The following is a 26199-nucleotide window of genomic DNA, read 5'->3' as shown; positions in this document are numbered from 1 at the left end:
TCAGGGAAAAAAGTTTTGTGAATATTTATTAGAAAAAAAAGAAAAAAAAGGCTATTTATCATCATGTGCTCCGACACCTCGAGAAGTGCGCTCGAGAGGACCAAAATGTCAACGTAGGACAAATATTTCGGCTGAAGGATTTAGAACCGAAAAAAAAGTTATGCAAATTATAGTAGTTGCCTAAAAGGATTGTGTCCGTGTGCAGAGGCCTCGGCATTCAATGACAGAAGTGACTTTTTTTTTTTTCCCGCCATTTTTTAAAATTCACATCCACATTGTGAGATACACCATCACATACCCACAATCACACACACAGCCACATGTCAAACTTCTAATATAAGATTTTTTTTTCTTCTTTTTACATTAAAATAAATTATATATACTGCAAATAAAACAAAAATATCTAATTTCCTTTGGTCAGATCAGAAAACACACACACACACAACACACACACACACACACACACACACACACACACACACACACACACACACACACACACACACACACACACACACACACACACACACACACACACACACACACACACACACACACAGTGGACAGTTTGTCTTGTGTTTTCTGTGTCTGTGCTTTCATCCGGCCTCGGCTTGTGACAACAGCTTCCACTGTCTGACGATATTTCTGCTTTGAGGACGTTTATTGACAAGGCTGCAGCAGAAGAGCAAGAGAAGGCAAAGCGGCTCAGAAAGAGGGCGGTGTGTGTGTGTGTGGGTGTGTGTGTGTGGGTGTATGTGGATGTGTGTGTGTGTGTGTGTGTGTGTGTGTGTGTGTGTGTGTGTGTGTGTGTGTGTGTGTGTGTGTGTGTGTGTGTGTGTGTCAGGGGGTGCAGCATTAGCCAGTCTCACGCAGAGGGTGAAGGTGTGTCTGGGTGGGGCTGTGGAGGGCTGTTACTGTGCTGCTGCTGGCTGGGGACCTCAGGCCCCTGGGGCTGCTGGTGACTGCTGCTGCCGTCATGAGTAGCGGCTTGGTGTCCGGTCGCCTCGTGCCCAGGATGTGCTGGAGGCGGGTGGCTGCTGCCGTCGTGCGCCTGTGGTGGGTGTGGGTGGACGCTCTCTGCAGCGTGGGGCGGCTGGCACTCGCCGGGCCCTAGCAGGAGCTGGTGTCCCGGCAGGGTGTCTAGCTCGTCCACCTGTGGTCCAGGGGGCTGCAGGACCACCAGCTGGTCCTGGGGGATGTCGGCCGCCGCCGCCGCCAGGTTGGTGGTGGACTTGGACTTGACGCACTGGAAGTCCACATGGCGGCTCTTGCCTTCCTCCTTCTCCCAGGACATGCGGATGAAGGGCCGCTGGACGTAGTTGTAGATGACCTCTGGGCGACCTCCGGGACGCCGCTTCACCTTCTCCTTATATGTGGGGTAGCCTGGGTGTAAAGGTCGGAGGTCACCGAAACATTAGGACCGTATTAGCATCCCTTCCATCGCAGTATTAGGTATATGACAGCAGAGCATTTACAGTTCAAGACATTTCTACCCCAACATCACAAGTTGAGAGGTAACATGGATTCTGCACACCATGGACTGCACGCCAATGGTGAATACTGCGCACTAATTCTCCCGTCCACAGCGAGCTGTGTGCCATGAAAGTTACAGCTTTTAAAGGAGAATAAACGGTAACTCGCTGGTTGTTTATCATTTCATCCACTTTGTATCATTAAAACTCCATACAGGAGACTTCAAACTGCAGTTTACAACAGCGTCTACGATATATATTATTTCAAATTCAGTGTTTGAACTTTGAACTGTGAGAAACATTAAGAAGTCTTCAGGGAAACAGAGTCTCACCCGCAGTAAAACCCGTAAAAAATAAAAATCATAAAAAATAAAAAACTCATAAAAAAAAGGGTCATTTAATAAACATTTATTCAGTTGACAGAAGATTCATCTTCAGTCCAGTTGTGATTATCAATAATGTATAAGCCCCATTAATGCTTTGCTTTGCTTCAAAAAATTACACGCATTGAAAAAGTCAACACAGTCATTTTGGTGGACAAAAAGTAAGGATTTGAATCTGGTACCTTCTATACCCAGGCGGATCTTTTTCAGGCCCCGATCCTTCAGCACAGACTTGGCCACGTCTCGGTTCTCTATGTACTTGAAGAAGCGGTACAGCTTGGTGCTGTAGATGACTGCGGACGACACAGGAGAAGGTGAGTGAACGCATACACCGCATCGGCCACAACATTAAAACCACCTTCCTAATATTTTGTAGCTCTCCTTCGTGCCGCCAAAACAGCTCTGACCCGTGGAAGCATGGACTCCACAAGACCTCTGAAGGTGTCCTGTGGTATCTACCACCAAGACGTTAGCAGCAGATCTTTTAAGTCCTGTAAATTGTGAGGTGGGGCCCCCATGGATCGGGCTTGTTGTTCCAGCACATCCCACAGATGCTCAATCTGATTGAAATCTGCGGAATTTGGGGGCCAAGGTGGTACACCGGTCGGCACACCGGTTGTCCTTCCTTGGACCACTTTTTGTAGGTACTAACCACTGCATACCAGGAACACCCCACAAGACCTGTCGTTTTGGAGATGCTCTGACCAGTCATCTAGCCATTACAATTTGGTCCTTGTCAAAGTGGCTCAGATCCTCATGCTTGCCCACTTTTCCTGCAACATCAACTTCAAGAACGGACTGTTCACTTGCTGCCGAATTTATCCCACCCCCTGACAGGTGACATTGTAAGTCAGTGGTTTTAATGTTGTGGCTGATCGGTGTATTTCCACAGACAAAGCGCCGACCTGATTGACTGGGGGAGGAGGAGGTCAAAGTCTCTTTGTTTGAGGATGTTCAACGTTACTGAAGATGGTGGTAGTGATGGTGCAGTTTAGTGGTCTACTCTGGCACTGCAGCCTCTCTCGCTCTCCCTCTCCACTGTTTACTGATCCAGAGTCATATCACCACGAAAGCTGATCTCACTCTTTCAGCACTATTTACCTTTCAAACCATTTTAACTTTGTGGTCCATGTGGGAGGGGTTCAGGTCTAGTGGGTTTTGTGTTATGTTTGGTTCGATAGAGAACCACCATAGCCGGATGACATTGCACTAAAACAGACCATGGATTTTGTTAAATTGGGCCGATTAAACTAAGGACTTTTATTATTTACTTATCATAAATACACAATGTCGATCTAATCAAGGCTGTCAACACTTTTTTGAGCAAATTCGAAACAGCATATTGCAACTCACATTGGACACTGAAGCAAACCGTGAGCCCAGAGAGCAGGGCCCCTCGCAACACCCTTGCACCGCCACAGCGAGCGCCCAATGTCCTCACACAGTATGAAGTCGTTATTTTTGTTTCTTACTCTGCGAATACTCCTCGCCCATCTGAGGCGGGTACTCCTCATCCCAGTCCACCACGTCGTCGTCGGTGAGTACCACCACGTGGCACTCCCGCTCCCCGCTCTGTGCGCTAGCCACCATCAGGGGCAACACCATCTCCTCCAGGTAGCTCTCGAACTGACGTCGTGCCCCGTCGTTGGACAGCTCGTGCATCAGGGCGCCTTTTTCGTGGGGGGGGGGGGGGGGGGGGGCATGAGGAAAATAGATTTTACTTTTCAGGACGGCACTGTGTGAAGTGTACCGACCAATTTTGTAAAAACATTAATAAATAAATACAATTAAATAAAAAAAGATCTGAATAATTACAATGAACCAAAATCAGTCACATATATATACCACAGAATTACTTTTGACCCTCAAGTGTATTCAAAATTTGTGAATTTTTGTCTATTTACAGTGGGGAGTTGGCATCCCAACATTGTATGCAACACGCAAACTTGAGTTTTATTTCGGAGAAATCAATTCAATATGTCTAAAATTATTCTTTCAGAATTTTTTAATACAGTGCATGACTTTGAGAATAATTCAAGCCTTATTTACTAGATATGATGTTATTTGACCACCTTGTGTTTTCTAATGTTAACATAAAGGGACTGATGGATGGACATTTAGTTGAAGGAAACTAACGCACGTCTCGCCAGCTTGCCATTTGTTTCGGTGGGAAGGTGGTTTCAAGTTATTAACAGACAAGTTCCCAAGAAGGAAGAACTTGGTGATAGTTGGATCAGCCCGCTGACATGGCTTACGGGTTGCAGAAGGTTGCGACGGACCACTGAATACAAAAAACCAGGGATCAGCGAGGCCTGACCCGTCCTGTCCCACCCCCACTCACTGAGCCCTTCTCTCGGGAGCCAGTGTGACCCTCAGAGATGTTTGATATCTTACTTCTACCTCTGATATCTTTTTTCCTGGCAAGCGTTGATATGCTTCCACCTCCACAGTTGCCCCATGAAAATCTAGATGAATCTAACTTTGGATGTTCTGATGATGCACCGGCAGTGATGCCAAGGCTTTGTTTGCACCGTTGTTTATTTTAAAATGATACAGTATATTGTCCTCCTACCACACTAAGTTATATGTAAGCTGCATCACCTGCGATAGAGCCATCACGACTATTACATAAACGCCAAATGAGCAGACGGTGATCACTTTGCAACAACGTTTGATTCCACAATTATATGTTTCCAGCAGTTGGGTTCTACCCGAATGTCTCCATGTTCAATGTCAACAGTTGGCTCTAATGCATGAGGTAGACATGTGATGTAAAATGTATATGATATGACTGGGGCAAAAAATTGAAAAATAACATTCCTCAAAAATTATTTTTGTGAAAGTTAATGTAATTGTCAAGAGAAAATTCCAGATCGTGACATGCCTGACATTACACAAACACCACACAGATATTGGTATACTGTATGTCCAGATTTAAGTATCACCATAGATTTCCAATGCGATTGTTATTTTTTTGACATTTTAAAAGCATGACCAAAGTGCCCAAAAAGTGGGTAGCTTTGTGCTTTGTCAACAAGGCTGGCTGCCTTCCACTGGGGAGCAAGCATCAGCTCTCCCAGCTAATCATGACCTACTTAGGCGCACCACCCACACACACACCCCCACACCCCCACACACAATACAAATGTTCGCCAGCACTCTAAACAAACAAGCGTGTGCATGTTAACGTGTGCACGGCAGCTCGAGCAAACAGACTCTCGTTCACAGAAAGGAAGGAGCCTGTAAGGAAATAGCGTTCCCATCCAACAGTGCACTTGCTGAATAATGAAGACGCCAAAGATGAGAATGACGACAACACGGGCACGTGTTGAGGGCACCTTCGTTTCAACTTTCCCCGTGTCAACAAAAATCTAACAGAATGGGCTGTCTTTCTTTTCTTTTTTTTCCCCCTACTTCCCCTCCCGTTCACCAAGCCAAACTACAGTTGCCCGTTGTGAGCAAACAATCTTTCCTACACTACAATCAGATCTGTGTATTTACTGCAAATACCTAGCTGTGTCTGAACAAAGGCTGAGAATACTATGCCTACTTGCATAACTCCCCACGCCAAATAGTACACACACACACACACACACACACACACACACACACACACACACACACACACACACACACACACACACACACACACACACACACACACACACACACACACACACACACACACACACACACACACACACACCAGATCTTTCCATGCACTCATGGGGCTGTTCAGGTGTGTTTGTAGTGTATACTCACTGAGGTCTCTGCACTTGATGGTGCTGTAGTTGAAGGAGATGCAGAGGTAGTCACATGCCTCTCTCAGCTCGGGAATGGAAACGCCATCAGGGCAGCGGATTATCCCCGACTTGTAGTAATCCTGTCATTTTATCGGCGCACGCACGCACACACACATGCATGTGTGCAGGAGGACGGATGGACGGACGGTCACACGGGTGCACACACACAGGCAGGGGAGAGAAAACACAACGCCATTATTGACGCTGCTCCACTTGCACGCAGGCGTGGAAAGAGAGTGAGGGGAGAGAGAGAGAGAGAGAGACAGAGCAAGGGAGGGTGGAGCGAAGGAGGAGGGATAGAGAGCCAGCAGTGATGAAAGCAAGTGGAAACGTCACTCCCTCCATTTTTTTTCCCTCTTCCTTTCTGTTCTTCCTCTTGATTCCCCTGCACTGTACACTGCTGTGGAAAGTAAAATACTCCATTTGGAAGAGCTGCTCACGCTGACAGCTCCATCACAAACAGAAAGCTTTGATAGTGGACTTTGTAGATGTTCTGTTGGCTTGGTAAAAGAACAGCCTTTCCTCCCTATGAGAGGCTGTTCCTGTAAATAAAGTATAGCACAGACACAAGCGAGAGAGAGAGAGATATCCAGCAGGGTAATGTCGGGAACAACTTTTTGGGCGTTATATAATAATTATGATTGGGGGATTTGGGAGAAAATGCAATTTCCTTCGCAAAAACACACACATGTACACAAAATGCCAACGTCAAAGCAACATCTGCAGAGTTTCAGGTAAAGACGAGCATGTAGAGGCGTCCCGCTTCCCCCGCTGAGTATTCTATACCTTATCTAACAGCCAAACACCTGAAAAATTCAAACTAAACAATGATTCTGGCTTCAACAGAGTGCCTGGACTCTTTTTGCAGCAATGGTTATGTGACGCCTTTCCCCAGCATTTTCTTATTTTAATGTGACCAATGTGTTACAACCACCTGGCCTGATGGGAGAAGCTCAACCTGCCGGACACCGTGTAACAACCTGCCATCGTAACCTGGAGGAGAGCCACCGAGAGCTTTGGCATTTCACATCAAGGTGAACATTTCTTCAATATCTCTGTGTCGGAATGGTCAATCAGAACAGTCCCTCAAACGTTCTGCAACATTACGCAACGTTTCAAACTTTCCCTTCTCTTCAGAACAGGGTTTCCTTACCCGACAATCCTGGAAGTGACTGACGCAGAAAGAACAGATGAAAGCAACCGAATGCTCCCGACACAACAGCCAACGAAGGGATCGTCAGAGCCCCAGGCGGAAAACACAGCAGCAAGACTTATCCTCGGATTAGACGCTCGCTCACCCATGCCCGTTACTGTGCTCACCTTACCTGCCCATTGGTCGAGTCAACTGTTCCTCCCTGACGTATACACGAGGGAACTAATGGTTGAGGCTGAAACCTTCAAAAGAAATAGAAAATACCATGCTAACATGCAACTGGGACGCACACACACACACACACACACACACACACACACACACACACACACACACACACACACACACACACACACACACACACACACACACACACACACACACACACACACACACACACACACACACCTCTGTAAAGACTTCTTCAGCAAAAATGTCAAGAAAGGTGAAAACAAAGGTCAGAATCTGGGAAATAAAGACGAGGTATTCTGTTTTCTTTTGGGGGGGTGTTTGTAAATGCATTTTAGTCAGTTAGCAAACACTAAATGCAGATCTTAGGCTGTAAAACTGCGTAAAAAGGAAAATGACAAATAACACAGAAAATGAAAATAAATAACAGTAATTTTACTGTGCTTTTTCAATATAACACCGGGAAATACAAATGGAGTGGGATGACAACAGTACCTGACAAATTAAAGAATGTATACAACTCGTGTGTACTCCTCACACACCTGGATTTGCTGTGTCTGGGTAGGAGGAGATTAAAGCTCCCGTCTCAGTGAAAACACGGGGAGAGTCGGTTGAAGAGCGAAGTAGGTTTTTTGTTGTTTTTTTTGCCATCTTCGCTATGTTATGGAGAGAGTGAAATGGAACAAAGGCGGGGGGCCAAGAAATTCATCAAATTTCTATGTACTACACCCATTGCTGAGGATTGTGAACTGGGCAGAAAACAACAGGAAGAAAGATGGAGGAGATTGGCAGAGAACAAAAAGGTGGTTTCAAGAACAGCGAGAGGCATGAGCATAGGATGGGACAGAGAGAGAGAGAGCGAGAGAGAGACCGAAGGATACATTTAGGTGTAGTATGGTTAACCCTCAAGTGACCAACATGTTTCACTTACACCGCAATGGCGACCAGATACAACCTCCCACTTAAAATTAGTTTAAGTTGTTGTGTTTTTATTCTAACCAGAATGTCAATAAAATAATGTTATTTTTATAATATTATATTTCTATGATACAGACTAAGCACAGTTGAGATATTTGTTATGAGTTATTCAGACCAGCCAAAATATTTTGAGTACCACAGTAGTGTAACAGGGAGTCTCCGTGGTGTTTGAGTTACTGCAGCTATATGACTCCATCAGTTATTCACACCGTAGCGTCTCGTAATGAGGCTCATCACATCATATGCAAGCTACTACGGCTAACTATATACAGTATACAAATTCATCTCATTAGGATATACCCCTTGAAATGCATCATCTTGTAAAGTTACTGAACATGTTTACCAACTAGAGATGCACTGATTGCAGTTTTCTTGACCGATTCAGATTTCCGAAAAATCTGAACTGCCGATTTTAGATTAGGACGATTCTGATTTTCATTCAATTGTATGTTCATAATAACACATTGTGTTAACACAGTGATGGGAGAAATCAAATTTTCTTATGATTTGGTCTCATTGGGTATATCTGCATTTTTACGAGTACATGAGCACGGTATTGGGCTGTAAATTTGACCGACAAAGAATCTGAAAACATATCTGATCAGCCAGTCACCGGTCATGGCTGATCAAGCTGAAAACTGGCCGATTGATCGGTGCATCTCTATCATCAGTTTTTTTACAAGTTAACATTACGGTCACATTTTTGTGCTTATTACTCCCCCACTCCCATTTTACCTCAGCAATGCAGCGTCTGTGCATAATAAAGAACCACTAAACTCAGTGCACTGCGTATCAGTGGATGTTGAGTAAGTGAAAGGAGAGGGCTAACAGGACCACAGGTCGTAGCATGTGGCCCAATCCCAGGGATGTAGTTTAAATACCCAATAAATGTATGGTATTGTATATCCATACATACACATACAGGTACTCCTCACTTAACAACCAGGTGGTTAAACAACTTTGTTGATAAGCGAGGACCTGTGGTATTTCACGGTAAGGGGGTGTGGCCATTGCAAACGCTAGTGTAGTGAATACTGACAGACTGCGGGAATTGTATACGGTATTGTACGCAGCGTACAATACAGACTGGTCAGAGAGCTGGTCATAAGTCCGAACGGTTGTTGTATGTATGTATGTATGTATGTATGTATGTATGTATGTATGTATATTCTTTTTTTTGCGTAGTTTCAGCTGGTATTTCATACCTGTGTATTATAACCAAGAATTGTGTGGTTGGTAAACAAAATGCATGCAGGTTGGCAGGTCTGACTTATTTGATCAAATCACATATGTTGAAGCCTTTGCTGCAGCCAGGGGTCGTACAACAGACCAATATACTATAATATTTATATTTGTGTATATACTATAATATTTTTATTCATGTGTGTATGTATACACACATACATACATACATACATACATATATATATATACATATATATATACATATATATATATATATATATATATATATATATATATATATATATATATATATATATATATATATATATATACATATATATATATATATATATATACATATATATATATATATATATATATATATATACATATATATATATATATATATATATATATATATATATATACATACATATATATATATATATATATATATATATATATATATATATACATACATATATATATATATATATATATATATATATACATACATATATATATATACATACATATATATATATATATATATACATATATATATATATATATATATATATATATATATATATATATATATATATATATATATACATACATACATACATACATACATATATATATATATATATATATATATATATATATATATATATATATATATATATATACATATATATATACATACATACATACATACATACATACATACATATATATATATATATATATATATATATATATATATATATATATATATATATATATATATATATATATATATATATATATATATATATATATATATATATATATATATATATATATATATATACTGTACACACACACACACATACACACACAATTATTATGTTTTTTTTCGTATCTATGAAACCAACAGGAGTTTGTTACTGCTTAAGGTTCGAAAATGGAATGGCTTGACTGAGGACACCTTGATTGTGACACTTTGAAGTCACAAACTTAAAAAATATATATATTTTTAAAGACGGATTAAACTAAGTACCCTTTAAGACAATAAGAGGAACTGATCTGAATTTCCAATGTGGTCGCTTGAGGGTTAACAAAGCAGCGGAATCAAGCCCTGTCTCACCAGAATGGCTCTGAAGACAGTGGAGCTGATGCCGTCAGCCACCTCGAACTCTCCCTTCTCGTTGGGTCGTGTGAAGTTATGGTCCCGCCCCGAGCCAAACATCCTATAAAAATAAAAAGAACCAAAAATATTTTACAATGAGTAAAGAGAAGCAGTTCTGATTCCTAATAAAGGCCTCAGAGCTTCTTCATCTTCCAACAAAACACTTAACACATGCCCCCTCCACCCTTGGAACTTTTGAATGAATGATTTCATTGAATGACCAATCGACTAGTCGTATCAATATTGCTCCGTTCTGTTGTCACATAAATAAGCGATATCTATTACCAATCTTAGCACTATCACAAAAACACTCTATTCTATAAACAACAGAATAAACGTAGAATAAATGTTGAAGCAGAAAGCTCATTTTAAGCAAGTATAGGCCTCACTTTAATGAATTACATTGTAAACTTGAACAACATACCTGCCCAGCATGGTGTTGGGCTGGGCTGTGAAGATGGAGGGATCCACCACAAATCTGGTATTGTCCACGATAAGCGTCACCCTCTCCCCCCCACGCAGCATCCCTCGTGGTCCCTCCTTGACGCCCACGTCGTACACGTAGATCAGGTCGCACGGCCCGTGGCCGAGCCCGAAGCCCAGGGCCAGGGGCTTAGGGTGGGTGTGCAAACCCGTCAGGGCTCCTCCGATTTGAGAACAGGGCAGGGGCACCCGGGGGGGGCGGGGGCTGGACGACCGGGAGGAGGAGCCTCCGTCGCCGCGTTCGCGGTCTGGTGGGTAAGATAATACACATCATAAATCAATAGTTCAATAGTTTTTACAAGTTGTGTTTCAGGCCAAAAGTTAGAGGGAGCGAGGGGAACAGCAATTTGGTAAAATCATCCAATGAATGTAACGGTCACATGCAAATACAGGTACTCCTCACTTAATGACAAGTTCCATTCCTAGGACCACGTTGTTAAGCCAATTGGTTGACAAGCGAGGACCCGTGTTATTTCACGGTAAGGGGGCGTGGCCATTACGAACGCTAGTGTAGTGAATACTGACAGACTGCGGGAACGACACGGAGACTGAGACTTTACATTACATTACATTACTTTGTGGAAAAATAGAGATATGCTATAAATGGTATATATAATAAAACAGATCTCTATTTTCCAAAGGATGGTTCATTAATAACATTGTTTGGGTGAGGCAGTTATTTAATAGAAATGGTGTTTTATTTAGTTATCAGTAATCTCTTCAACATTATCAGATACCTGGAACTCAAACAGTTTTCTATCCCATCTGGTGTGTCTAGGGGTTATTGTTGCTTCTGTTCTTGATGTTCCTTCTACTGACGGAGCTGCAAAAAGTGTGCTTTGACTCATCTGGTTGTAAGAACAAAAGTAAGATTCGTCCTCTTCTTCAATGTAATATTGTTTCTGTTTCACATGGCACGGTGGCGCAGTGCATTGCACTGCTGCCTCACAGCAAGAAGGTCCTGGGTTCAATTCCCGCCTGGGGCGCTGTTGGCACCGTGCTCCGGCGGGTTATCTCCCAAATAGGAGCCTTTCTGTGTGGAGTTTGCATGTTCTCCCCGTGCTCACATGGGGTTTCCTCCACCTCACGTCAGTAAGGACCCCCACCAAAAACATGCACCCATCATCGTCTGACCAGCGATGGACACTCATCACCTGGTCCCCGGGCGCGTCCACGTATGCTGCCCACTGCTCCTGGCTGTGCCCCCGGAGGAAGGACAAGCCAGGATGGGTCAAAAGCAGAGGAGCCATTTCACCGGCCACCATCAAGCATGTGCATGTGTGTGTGTGTGTGCAAGCATGTGTTGTGGAGTGTCGTGTGATGATTAAAGACTGTTTCTGTTTCTAATAACTTTTTGGAATATTCATGTAAACAACCGATTAAAGAAGTTTCATTTAAAATCATTCATCAGTGCTACCCGGTTGGATCATTCTTTATTAAATTCAAAAATGATTTGATTGATTTAAGCTGTGCCTTTGGTCATTCCCATACTGAGACTGTTGTGATGTGTTGTGATGTATTTGGTTGCCTTCTATTTTAAAACAAAAATATGGCCACTGGGTGGCACTATACAACAGATGCAATAATTTCAAATACTGTACATCCATTGAGTTCCATTTACAATATTTAGTTATTTCCACCACACATGCCACAGACTGTGTTAGTTATGGAAACAGTAATTTGAATATTAAAGGAGCAACAGACAAATCTTTTGCTTTTACTTATTATGAAGTTAATGTTGATTGCACAGTGTAAGAGCTGTAGAATATTGACACCATCAGCGTTTAGACAGGCGTATCCCAGCTACGCACCGGAGAATTCAATGCGGCGTCTATGTGCATATGTCTTTGATTGCGCAACCAACATAAATAACTTTTAAATACAATTGTGACAATTTCAATTTATCTCTTCAGTGAACATGCTTCTTTCTTCTCTCTTATTTCCAAAGCGGTGTTGATCATTTAGATCGAGCGCTCTGAACGATCCTAAAGCAATCCGGTTGTTTTTGCGACGGCAGTGCAAAAGTTGTCTATTGAACCTTTCACTGAATTAACTTAGTGTCACTTCATTGACTGAATATTTACAATTTGAGGCTGCAAATATGAACAGACGCTTCTTTTCTTTATTTTTATTTATTTATTTATTAAATTACATGGACCTGGTAAAACTATAGTTGTAGTTGAGTTTCAGCCTCAAATGTATCCAAACTCTTTTTTCCCTTTGAAGACAATTTCCTCCATTTCAACACCTGTAAATATCATATTTACATGTACTGTAAGAGCTTTGTTTGGTCTCCTCACCGTGCTGGCGGGTGGGCGAGGTGACGTTCCTGATGCAGGGTGTGAGCTGGGCCTCCCCCCTTTCGTGGGAGGAGTCTCGGGAGCGGTCGCTGGATCGCCGACGCTGCGCCTCCCGGTAGTGTTCCCCACCTCCTCCTCCTCCGCCGGCTCCTCCGGCCGACCCACCAACAGCACCGTCGCTTCCCGCCTCGTACAGACTCATGCCACCCCCGAACCACTGACGCTGTGGGTTGTAGTCCAACGCAGATGAGCCGCACCGCCTATCACTGACACACACAGAGCAGGAGTGTGAGAAAATATTGATACACTTGGTGCAATCCTTTCTTTTTCCGATACTGTGCCGAGTTCTTTGCATGCTGAGAGCGTAAAACATACTGGAGTCAACTCCTGTGAACCTTCGCGTGCGCGCGCGCACACACACACACACACACACACACACACACACACACACACACACACACACACACACACACACACACACACACACACACACACACACACACACACACACACACACACACACACACACACACACACACACACACACACACACACACACACACACGTGGGGTGAGCTAACTCAGCTCTTCTCTGGTTCTCCAGGGTGGCGTTTTTTTTAGAGACTGCCCCACAGAAAGGGAACAACTGATAATCCACTTTGGCTCCAGAGTACAGATGAAGTTTTATTTGGCAGTGGACAGGGAGAGTGGTTGCACGTCATCTGTGATCTATGAGTATTTTGAACACACACACACACACACACACACACACACACACACACACACACACACACACACACACACACACACACACACACACACACACACACACACACACACACACACACACACACACACACACACACACACACACACACATGCACGAAAAAGCCCCAAAAGCATTTCTGGGTTTAAATATTTTATTCTTCTCGCAAGATTCCAAGCGATAAAAGCAAACTGCTGAATTGTCCTTGCAATGGTCTGCTGCAAGCAGAGGCAAATAACATTTTAGAACACGGCTAAATTGTCAAACAGCCATACTATCAATTAATTTATAACTTAACCAACTAGTGCTGTGCCCGTTCAAAACATGCCTGTTCGGAACGGGCTGTATTGTAGGGTTGGGCGACTAGATGCGAAAAGAATCGAAACTACCGATACTATGTCTCGTTTTGAAGATCGATTCTAGCGTCAATAGGATTGTAACCAAAAAAGGGATCAGTTTCTCTCAATATATTTCCTCACTTGCGCTGGCTTGGTATCCATCACTGTGTGGTGAATGGGAGATCCTTTCCACACGCACGTTATGTGAACTCCCATGCGCAACACCGGCTGAAAAGCGATCAGTTAAAGCGATCAGTGCACGTCCCCATTCCCCATGTCTCCAAACAAAACCCATAATAATAGTTTGTTTTGGCTGATTCTGGCCCGAGTATTACTTAGTATCGGATCAAAACCAAATTTTGTGGTATCGCCCACCCCTAATGCACTGTTCGTAACGGGGTGCACTATGGATTCAAGATTCAAGAGGTTAATTCGTCACATACATATACATACTTTCATACTTATATGCAGTGAAATGTCAATGTAAATGACTCAGTCGCAGAGCCCTGAACCCCCGCCATGCTGCTGCAGAGCAGAGCGGCTCTCTGTTCGCTTGTTTATTAATATTACATGTATCACATGTCCAAACTGACATTGAACATTCTTGGGTCCCCAGCAATACACCTGCCAAGTGTAAAGTAGATCGGATGAACGGACATACGTACGCGGGTTTACTCCACCTAACATCAGTAAGGACCCCCACCAAAAAACATGCACATATCACCATCGTCTGACCAGCGATGGACACCTGGTACCAGGTTCCCGGGCGCGTCGACCAATGCTGCCTACTGCTCCTGGCTGCCCCCCAGGAGGAAGGACAAAGCCAGGATGGGAAAAATGCAGAGGCCACATTTCACTGGCCACCACCCAAAAAGCATGTGCATGTGTGTGTGTGTGTGTGTGTATATATATGCATGTGTTGTAGTGCGGTGTGTCATGTGACAAATAAAGATTCTTCTTCTTCTGTTCAGCCACAACATTAAAACTACCACTAACAACCCGTATCTCCCCCTCATGCCGCCAAAACAGCTCTGACCCATTGAGGCATGGATTCTACAAGACTTCTGAAGGTGTCCTGTTAGGTCCTGTAAGTTGTAAGGTGAGGCCTCCATGGATCGGGTTTGTTATTCCAGCACATCCCACAGACGCTCGATTGAACCGGACCCCAACCCAGGCCATATACATGATGTCGAAAAAATGTGATTCATCAGACCAAGACCACCTTCTTCCATTGCTCCATGCATCCAGTCCTGGTGCTCACTTGCCATTGTTGGTGCTTTCGACAGTGGACAGGTGTCAGCATGGGCCATAACCTGTCTGCAGCTACGCAGCCCCATACGCAGAAAGCTGTGATGCACTGTGTGTTCTGACACCTTTCTATTTTAGCAGCATTTACTTTTTCAGCAATTTGTGCTGCAGTAGCTCTTCTGTGGGATTGGAGCAGCTGGGCTAGACTTTGCTTCTCACGTGCATCAATGAGCCTTGGGCGCCCATGATCTTTTCGCCGGTTAACCGGTTGTCCTTCCTTGGACCACTTTTGGTAGGTACTGTTCTTACCACTGCATACCGTGAACAAACCACAAGACCTGCCGTTTTGGAGATGCTCTGACCCAGTTGACTAGCTATCAGAATTTGGTCCTTGTCAAAGTCGCTCTGATCCTTACGCTCGCTCATTTTTCCAACACATCAACTTCAAGAACTGGCTGTTCACTTGCTGCCTCATATATCCCACCCATTGACAGGTGACATTGGAATAAGATGAGCAATTTTATTCACTTCACATGTCAGTGGTTTTAACCTACCTACCAACATTGTTTCCTTTGTTCCAAGTTCTAGGCCTAATGCTACATTCACATGGAACACGGTAGACGGCAAACCAAAGTCATGTTAGTGGACGAGAGCCGGCTGCAACGGTAGACGGCATTTGTTGTGCAAAGGTAAAATATTAAAAAAATATATACTGTGTATATGTATATATATATATATATATTTTATTTTATTTTTTTCCCTTCTCTCCCCACAACAGAATTACAGCAGGATGTTACATAGGCGAGGAGCCGACTCAACTGCACATGCCTGTTGTGACTGCCGGAGACCCAGAGTTTTGAAGTCAACCCGATAGATTCCGTTTTCTTTGGAATATCACAATTAAATGGCTTAAATAAATCCGTGGATTGATATAAAAATAGTTTCTCTATTTATTAATTGCATGGAGGAAGCAGATGGAGGATTTGGGCGTGATTGGTCCAGTAAAGTTGCGGCTCCGGGTTATAACTTACTGCAATAATTAATAATAAAAGAGGGCCTTCTATTGCCAGTGGAAACCAGGTGATCAGCCATTGATCACTCATTTAACAAATAATTGATCACTACCCGGAAAAAGATCGCTCTAGATGCGCTCTCTATCGAAGCTGCATAACAATATCGATTAAGATAATCGATAATGCCAAATAATTAATTGTCAAACCTGCTCAGATGAATATGATGCTTTACAGCCGGCTTGTGTAAAGTTAACAAACTATGAATGACAATACTATGAGGGAATTAACATTCGTTTAAATTTGCAATAAAATATTAATAGTAAGCTACATTTTTAAAGCTACATGCATTACTACAATTCTTATATATAATAGACACAAAATAATTTAGTTTAATATATTTTACTGGAGTTTTTGTACATCACCACAGCAAAATATCGTCACATTTTGCCAGGGTACCTCCCCATCGCTCTTCTGTGCAGTTCAGAAAGTGCCGTTTGCCGTCTCCAGTGTTCCATGTGAATGCAGCATTAACGGGGTCAACACTTTTCTCTCTTGTACTGAATGTGCTTAGAACAGCATTTCTGCTCCCATCTCTGCACTTGAGGACTTACAAGCAATGTAGTGTTTGATGAGAAAACCATTTAAATTTAATGGGCAAAGTGGCCACCGGCAGCACAGTAATGACAAAAAATAAATCAAACTACATTAATGAGTAATAGAACACAATCATTTACCATACTTTTACATTTACTACTAACTTCATGTCGATGGGTTACATAGATACCAATTAAAACTCCAGTTAACTATGTATTAACATTTATCAAACACAAGAGGTCACCATAGAATGAGGCAGCCACCAAGTGCTACACTTTCCATCCCATTGGTTCATAGCAGATATAATTGTATTGGTTAACGGTTAATAACCGATAAATTATGACTGATTTACGGTTAGAATCTCTTCTTAAAAATGTACAATGCACAGACGCACATGACCACCTGTTTAATTTCCATTGTGACAATGTGCCATGTGATCTGGTGGATGGGGTTAATCTTGCATAAATGGCCCATACACGTGCAGGCCTCAGTAATGAAGAGAGCCTGGCTCCCATGGGGGAGGAGGCAGCTCTGAAATATGAGGATGACCATCAGAGAGATTATGTCTAGCGAGAGAGACACACATAGAGTGAAAGTGAGAGAAAAAAATAGGCAGCCGTTGTCTGCCTACTTTTTTTTTTTGCTATTATCCCTTTTGTAGAAATGGAGTTGGTGGAGCATGAAGATGAGGAGACAAGGCCTGAGTGCTACTTTCTTTATTCTGCTATGTCCTCGACACCAGCAAGATGCTGCACAGCAAAATATACAGGAGCAAACTAGTAGACAACCCTTAACAGAAACAGGCTTCATAAAATGTAATTCAAGGACCTCCAAGTACTCTTTTAAGCACTATTTTTTTAATGTTCAAAGACTCCACGCAAAACAAATATAATTAATTTTCAATGTGATATTTATTATTTAAAATATTATATAATCTTAGTCTCATTGTTGATTGTCTATTTATATAAGTGTATCTATTATATCTATTATTAATGTCATTGCCATCGGCTATTATCTAAGTGTCTATTTCCAACCATTACATTTATACATTTCTCTGGCATAATCTCATAAAAGTGGGTATGGATTTTTTCTTTTTATTATGTTAGAATTTGAATAACAAAACCATAAGGAATATCAAATGTTTTAAATTATTTCATTTTCAAGATCTTTTTAAGCACTGCGGCACAAAGGGGCTATTTTCAAGGAATTCCAGGACTTAAATTTGTCAGGATGAAATTCAAGCACCCCCAGGACCTGGTAAGAACCCTGCAGAAAAAATTGAGAAAATATACATGCTCTATGGCTGGAGATGAGCAATTCCAATTTAACACGCTGTATTGTAATTACAATCTTAGTGTACTGCTGGGTGCAAGTAGTCCACTGACTAAGCTATACATGCATTTGGCAAAATTTCAAAAGCTGGCACTGTGAGAGGAGCCCTCCTGGAAACGTGCTGGCTTACCAGACTACAGACTTTATCACATGAGGACTCAACAAGAAAACTATTTTATACCACTGCCACATATTGCAATATGTGGCGCAGTTGAGCAACAATACTGATTCTTATCATTTCCCACAGGGAAGAATTTATTACCATGGTGAATTTTCCACAACATCAATATCTATCATAATAGGCGCTTATGAATTCATCACACACACACACACACACACACACACACACACACACACACACACACACACACACACACACACACACACACACACACACACACACACACACACACACACACACACACACACACACCTCACTTAACGACTGAGTTCCGTTCCTACGACCATGACGTTAATCAAAATGGTAGATAAGCGAGGGCCCACCCCCTTACTGTTATGTCAGTCAGAGATTGCGAACGCTAGTGTAGTGAATACTGACCGACTGCGGGAACGAAACTGAGAACGTTGATGTGCGATGAGATACTTGACACTGAGATGCCGCAGTTTTGTACGCAGCGTACAATGCCGACTGGTGGGAGAGCTGGTCGTAACATCCACATGAATGCCAGGAACCAAGGTAAATGACGCACACAAACCTAGCCATCCACATGATATAAAATAAATCGTGATTCATCAGACCCGGTTACTTTCTTCCATTGCTCCATGGTGTAGTTCTGACGCTCATGTACCCATTGAAGGCATTTTCGGTGGTGACACTGTCTGGTCTGCGGCTACACAGCCCCATACGCAGCAAGAAGCGATGGGATGCACTGTGTGTTCTCACACCTTTCTATAATAGCAGCATGACATTTTTCAGTCGTCCAGCCATCACAATTTGACCCTTGTCAAAGTCGCTCAGATTGTTACACTTACCCATTTTTCCTGCTTCCAACACATCAACTTCAAGAACAAACTGTTCACTTGCTGCCTAACATATTCCACCCCCTGACAGATGCCACTGGAACGAGATAAGCAATGTTATTCACTTAACCGGTCAGTGATTTTAATGTTGTGGCTGATCTGTGCATTTTAACTATATGGTGATGTAATGTATGATAGCAAACCAAAACCTTAGCTTTTCAAATAAAATACCCTTTACTTTTTGAGTGCTAATATCAGTTCAAATATCTTATAATCAAAATAAAAGACCAAAATAAATACACAGAAAGATACACCACACCCAGAAAATTGATAAATGGTAGGATGGGGAAAAAACAACAGGCTTGTGTTTCTCTCGAGTCCTCCATACAAACTGGCCAACTTAATTACCAAAAACTAACTACCTGTATGTCACAATCAGGTCATTTTGAGTGTGCTATGTGACAATCTGTATAAGTTACAGTTGTGTGCATTCTAGAAGATGCGGAAATTGGGGGCTGTGCCCAAGTAAAATAAATATCAAACACAGAGAAATCAACTACATTTTAGACAACACTAAATTTAAGAGCATGTATACTCTACTGCATAGACTGACCCTGTCCACCATCTTTCAATCAAGTCTTCTATTTACATTATGTGCAATTCTTGCTGAATGATCAGGTGAAGGCATAGAAAGGACACAAGAGAGTCAAAAGTAAATAAATAAGTCATTCCTGACGTTCCGGTCCTCTCTGACCTACAGCTTACAGACAAAATATTTGACCAGTCAATTAAATGGAGTCAGCCCCAGCAGAAATCCAGTAATGAAGTGAAAAAGTTGAACATGTTGGGAAAAAAAATCAGGACAGAGCAGAAAATATTGAAAATACATACGATAAAATACACATATACAGTTTGTCTTCAGCAAACTCGATATCTACGGACCAAAACACTGTGTTAGAAACCCCTGTTTTTAATACTTGATAGCGAGTCACCTTCAATGTGCAGTCGCGCTGTGGCAATGCCCTTGAGCAGAGTCACCACGGCAGCCAGGGATGGGGAAGAGCCTAAACAGCGATGATCAAGCACCTCATAACATGGTGGTAGTATTTTCTGTGCACGCAGAACGCAATTCAGGTGAACCATCTGCTTCACTTAAACATTATTTTGAATAAAACGTGTGCATGTCCTCTGCCTATAGATCCTGAAGAAATGGACAGCTTGCGAGAACATACGAAAAAAACAAGGTCTATTATCTAACTGAAGCAAAGGGGGTAATTTTTAGGGAAACGATTATTGATAGAAAATCCCATATCGACACATTTGTGGATGAACTGAGCTGATGAAATGAACCACAACAGCCTCAAAAAGACCCTCATTTTATAGCCGCTGGTCTTTTAATTGTCTCACAGGATAAAAAGCAGGTCTTCCAGCAGAACCAACAACACGGCCAGCTGCCAGACCAGTGGGCCCTGGAAGGAACAAAGGAAGTGGAGGCAGCGTTTCACTTAGAGCAGCAGCTCTCACCTTTCACAAGGTGATGCAAAAGCACACGCCGACAACATTTGGCAGATAACGGGATAAATCAGATGCCCGATATTCCTCCCTCTCTGTATTCTCCAGCACCACTCCCTTTTCCGAAGACCCGCCGGGTTTAACCGGGTCAATGACCTTTAATGTTCAGCCGTGATGGGTCAAGGAAACCTGCAGGAGTCTTCTACAAGAGAACCCTATGGACGGATCTACCCAGCCACCTACACAAAACGACAGTTCAAAGACACCAGTGTGAGTACTGTATTAAAAGCACAAGTCGAGGGCAGCGTTACTTAAAGTGGAGGGTCCCATATATTATTTAGAGCTGCTGACACCAGTCTACTGATGTGCATGTGCAGAGAGAAGGGGAGGCTCCTGCACAAGCACAAGGCGGCACAAAGGAACCAGGATGGAAACAGAAGGAAATAGAGTGAACACATGCCTACACGGATATAGAGCCGTAATCATTTTGATTCGAAAACACCATATTCATTATGGATATCTATTTTAAAAAAAAATATATATATATTATTGTTATGACGTTCATTATTTGAATTAAAACATGAACTGCCGTTTCGACGTCCGCCTACCGGTCCTCGGGGTCTCCGGGTGAACCAAACACAAAGCAGCAGGGCACGAGCTGCGGGATGACGGCGGCGCAGAAGCCTCGCGCTCCTCCGAACAAAGCGGGCTGGTCGGCGCGGTCAGCATCCTGCCTCATTACTCTCACGCTTCCGCATCGTTCCGCGCGTTCCGCTGTTAGCAGAGCCGCGAGGCGAGAGGGAGACGAAGGAGGGAAGAGAGAGAGAGGGAGAGAGAGAGAGAGAGGGAGGGAGGGAGGGAGACGAAGGAGGGAAGAGAGAGAGAGGGAGAGAGAGACGAATGAGAGAAGAGAGAGAGAGAGAGGGAGAGACGAAGGAGGGAAGAGAGAGAGACGAATGAGAGAAGAGAGAGAGAGACGAAGGAGGGAAGAGAGAGAGAGAGAGAGAGACGAATGAGAGAAGAGAGAGAGAGAGACGAAGGAGGGAAGAGAGAGAGAGAGGGAGACGAAGGAGGGAAGAGAGAGAGAGAGGGAGACGAAGGAGGGAAGAGAGAGAGAGGGAGAGAGAGACGAATGAGAGAAGAGAGAGAGAGAGGGAGAGACGAATGAGAGAAGAGAGAGAGAGAGGGAGACGAAGGAGGGAAGAGAGAGAGAGAGGGAGACGAAGGAGGGAAGAGAGAGAGAGGGAGACGAAGGAGGGAAGAGAGAGAGAGAGAGAGAGAGAGAGACGAATGAGAGAAGAGAGAGAGAGAGGGAGACGAAGGAGAGAAGAGAGAGAGAGAGCGAGAGACGAATGAGAGAAGAGAGAGAGATGAAGGAGAGAGAGAGAGAGCGAGAGAGAGACGAATGAGAGAAGCGAGAGAGAGAGCGAGAGGCGAATGAGAGAAGAGACGAAGGAGAGAGAGAGGGAGGGAGAGAGAGAGAGCGAGAGACGAATGAGAGAAGAGAGAGAGATGAAGGAGAGAGAGAGAGAGAGACGAATGAGAGATGCGAGAGACGAATGAGAGAAGAGACGAAGGAGAGAGAGAGAGAGAGAGGGAGACGAAGGAGAGAAGAGAGAGAGAAAGAGAGAGACAAGGAGAGAAGAGAGAGAGACGAAGGAGAGAGAGAAGAGAGAGAGAGAGAAGGAGGGAAGAGAGAGAGAGAGACAAAGGAGAGAAGAGAGAGAGACGAAGGAGAGAGACGAAGGAGAGAAGAGAGAGAGAGGATGGATAGAAGAGAGGAGAGAGAAAGAGGATGGATAACAGAGAGAGGGAGACGAAGGATAGAAGAGAAAGAGAGAGAGGAAGAGAGAGGAGAGAGAGGATGGATAGAAGAGAGAGAGACGATGGTTAACAGAGAGAGGGAGACGAAGGATAGAAGAGAGGGGGGGAGAGAGAGAGAGAGCGAGACGAAGGAGAGAAGAGAGAGAAAGAGGATGGATAGAAGAGAGAGGAGAGGGAGAGAGACGATGGATAACAGAGAGAGGGAGACGAAGGATAAAAGAGAGGGAGGGGGGTAGAGAGAGAGAGAGAGAGAGAGAGAGAGAGAGAGAGAGAGAGAGAGAGACGAAGGATAAAAAAGAAAGAGAGAGGGGGAGGCGCGAGGAGGAGGAGACGCGCGCTAGCCAGTCATTCACAATCACTGGAACCTCAAAAGAAAAATGTGAATGGCCGCTCGCTCGACTCCGCCTCGCGACCTCATCGACCGTCTGCGAAAAACCCCGTCGGACACCTGTGTGTGTGTGTGTGTGTGTGTGTGTGTGTGTGTGTGTGTGTGTGTGTGTGTCCCGGTTGCCTCTACCGTCCTCCATGACCTTGTCTCCCTCCCCGCCCTTTCTACTTTCGCCCAGCAGTCGACGTGGCCTCCAACAGACAACTCATTATTCCAGTTAGATGCTTATTTTAAGAGGGCTCGTCAATGGAGGGGGGATTCCACAACGGGTTCAGTGGTTGCAAGGGAGCGCCTTCCTCGCTGCGATGCCAGCCAATGATGCCGTTGCAATTTGTATTTCCACAGGCTTAGTGATGAAAGGTTCGACGCTTTTCCCCCCAGATTTGGTTTTTGGGTCGCTCGGCAAAAAAACAAAAACATCTTTGGATGTTTTCTGACTCTGGCCTTCCGTTCATTTAATTAAATTGGTAAAACGTACGGCCATTGAATAGACCTACAACCAATCAGAGCACTGGCTAGATCTACAGCCAGTCAGAGCATTGGATAGACCGACAGCCAATCAAGATTCAAGATTCAAGAGGTTTATTCGTCACATACATATACATACTTTCATACATATATGCAGTGAAACGTAATAATCAGAGCGTTGCATAGAAAAACAACCAATCAGAGCATTGACTAGACCTAGAACAAATCAGAGCATTGGATGGACCTACAACCAATCAGATTAGTGGATAGACCTACAACCAATCAGAGCGGTGGATAAAGCTTCAACCAGTCAGAGCAGTGGATAGACCTACAACCAATCAGAGCAGTGGATAGACCGACATCCAATCAGAGCAGTGGATGAACCTACAGCCAATCAGAGCAGTGGATAGACCTACAACCAATCAGAGGACCGAACCGTGTGACATAGTGCTGAGCGACTGAGTTGGCGAATTAAACTTGTCAAATACTGTAGGAAGTAAGGCAAACACACCTTATTTGTCAACAAAAGCTTTTAGTGAAAATACACCACCCAGTTTATTTACTACTGCCCCGCGGATTCAACAGACCGTTCCACATCATCATTAGGTTGTGATTGGCCCGACCATGGCAAGGTCGGGTGGAAATCTGTTTCAATGGGAGGGTGGCCAGACGTATTCTGCCAGAGTGAATGAAAGATGAGCTCCAAGATTCGTCTGGTTCCAAGGCTATAAATCAGTCACATTCCATATTAAAATAAGTCAAATGCCTTGCTTTTTTTTTTGTTTTTCTTTGGCCTTGGACTTCAATTTAGTCCTCAGTTATTACTTTGAGTCAATTACTTGCCCGTCTACTCTTTTGACGGAGTGACTCCCGAATCCTGAATCATTTCAAAGATTCGTTAGCTAGGGCCGACTCGTTCACGAGTCTTGCATCGCTACACCGGTGCCGTGCCCAAAAGTGATCGTTCGCCAAAAAGTGCTTGCCGCCAGGTGGGTGGGCTATAAATCCGTCAAATATAACCCTTATGAATGAAATCAGGTCATTTGGGGTCATAAACAACCATTTAGTCACACGGTAGGAGCTGCAATCACCTTTTGGCAAGTGCAGAACTGCATTTTATGAGATGTATTGGCCCTTTAAATGTATTTCAACTGGTAAAATGGACTGGGTGGGCTACAACCTGTCGAATATAACCATCAAGAGGGAAATCAAGTCATTTGAGGCTGAAAGAATCTTTCAGTCAAAGGGCAGGAGCCGCGATCACTGGCACGACGCCGGCGCGTTGAACTACCAGGCGCTTCCATTCCGCGACAGTGGATTTCCAGTTCCAGATGGTGTAAATAGGGCAGCACCGTGGGTTATATCACGTCAATTTTACCAAGCGTAACGAAGCCAGACAAGTCAGGGTATAGGCAGGGAGCAGAGGGGGGGATTAGGCACCAGAACATCTGTCACCTCCACTGTTTGTTCCTGTCACGCCAGACCACAGAGCCCGGGGTGGCTCCCTGCCCTGGATGTGCCAAATCGCCGGGCGGCACGCGATGGATTCGGCGATTGAGATTATTTCAGTTGTGGTGCAAGAATGAAACTCAATTTTCAAAACACTGACAGGCTGCAGAAATGTGGTTAAAAATAACCGTGTTCATAATAACACGGGGGAACATTCACCACCGATTGCCTTTTGTCTCAAAGTCAACGCAGCACAGCAGGGTTAAAAGCTCCACCTCGAAGGAACTGAAGGTAAACCCGGGGGTGCTTCCCACACCCGGGCTGTGAGTAACGATTCAAGAAAACCTAACTGATTAAAAACTAAGGATCATTCATTGGACCAAATTGGAGCGCCAAGGCGAAGTTCGCCCTGAGCCAACACGTCAGCTAGCAAGCTCCATGAACAAGGACAGCCCGTCTTACCTGTCGGCGTCACATTCTGATTTGAAGACGTTTCCAGAAGCGCAACATCCCCGACGGTGTCAAGGGGCGACGGATCAACACTTCTCACGAAGCCCCCAAAACAGAACCATAGGACGCTGTCGCCGAGCCTTTGTTTTGGTTTGAAACGACAACTTCTCGGGCGAGATATCGCGAGAACCCGGGGACCACCGCCTTCTCCCGCGCTGCCTTCGGGCTCAGTCGGAAGTCGGAACAACGTCGCCTCCCGCTTTGGATTTCTGCACGGGAACGGCCATTCAAGTCACAATTCCAAATCGGAATTTCGCTGCAGATCGCTCGGCTCTGAGTTGACCTTGGACGACGGACAGACGTCACAGCAGCGTGGCAACACACGCCGTAATAGTTAACCAAATGTCATTTTATGGCCTTGTGCGAAAACACGTCTAACGTCGATCTAGACTACTCTTTAATTGTGGTGTGGTGTGTTGTGTGGTGTAAACATGCGTTTTGTAAATTATAGAATGTACAAGGTCACCGAACAACGCATTTACCGCGGGCGTCCCGTTTCCTGAATAGAAGCCATTTAGCACGGAAGTGGGTGCTCCCGACTCGGAATGACCGAATTACGTGATCTACTAGAACGCAGCTTCTAAAAATGAAAAAGGCTTTATTGGCATGGGAAGGGAAACACACGTTTAAATTCGTTAAAGCACATACAACATGAAG

General features: G+C 43.8%; 1 protein-coding gene across 1 annotated transcript; it reads right to left on the bottom strand.

Annotated features, from left to right (window-relative positions):
* LOC307231127 (BTB/POZ domain-containing protein 10-like) lies at nucleotides 1–25633 on the bottom strand. The gene is made up of 8 exons (XM_080001706.1): nucleotides 25495–25633; nucleotides 13121–13386; nucleotides 10762–11068; nucleotides 10296–10398; nucleotides 5618–5738; nucleotides 3328–3525; nucleotides 2038–2148; nucleotides 1–1383 (listed from the first exon to the last, which is right to left on the bottom strand). The coding sequence occupies exons 2-8, from the start codon at nucleotides 13320–13322 to the stop codon at nucleotides 866–868; spliced, it is 1560 nt and encodes a 519-aa protein (XP_079857832.1). The 5' UTR covers nucleotides 13323–13386; nucleotides 25495–25633; the 3' UTR covers nucleotides 1–865.
* Between the last annotated feature and the right edge of the window lie 566 nt (nucleotides 25634–26199).

Source organism: Zeus faber, assembly GCF_960531495.2.
Source record: "Zeus faber genome assembly, chromosome: 6".
Lineage (NCBI taxonomy): Eukaryota > Metazoa > Chordata > Actinopteri > Zeiformes > Zeidae > Zeus > Zeus faber.
This window is presented reverse-complemented; position numbering and strand designations above follow the sequence as displayed.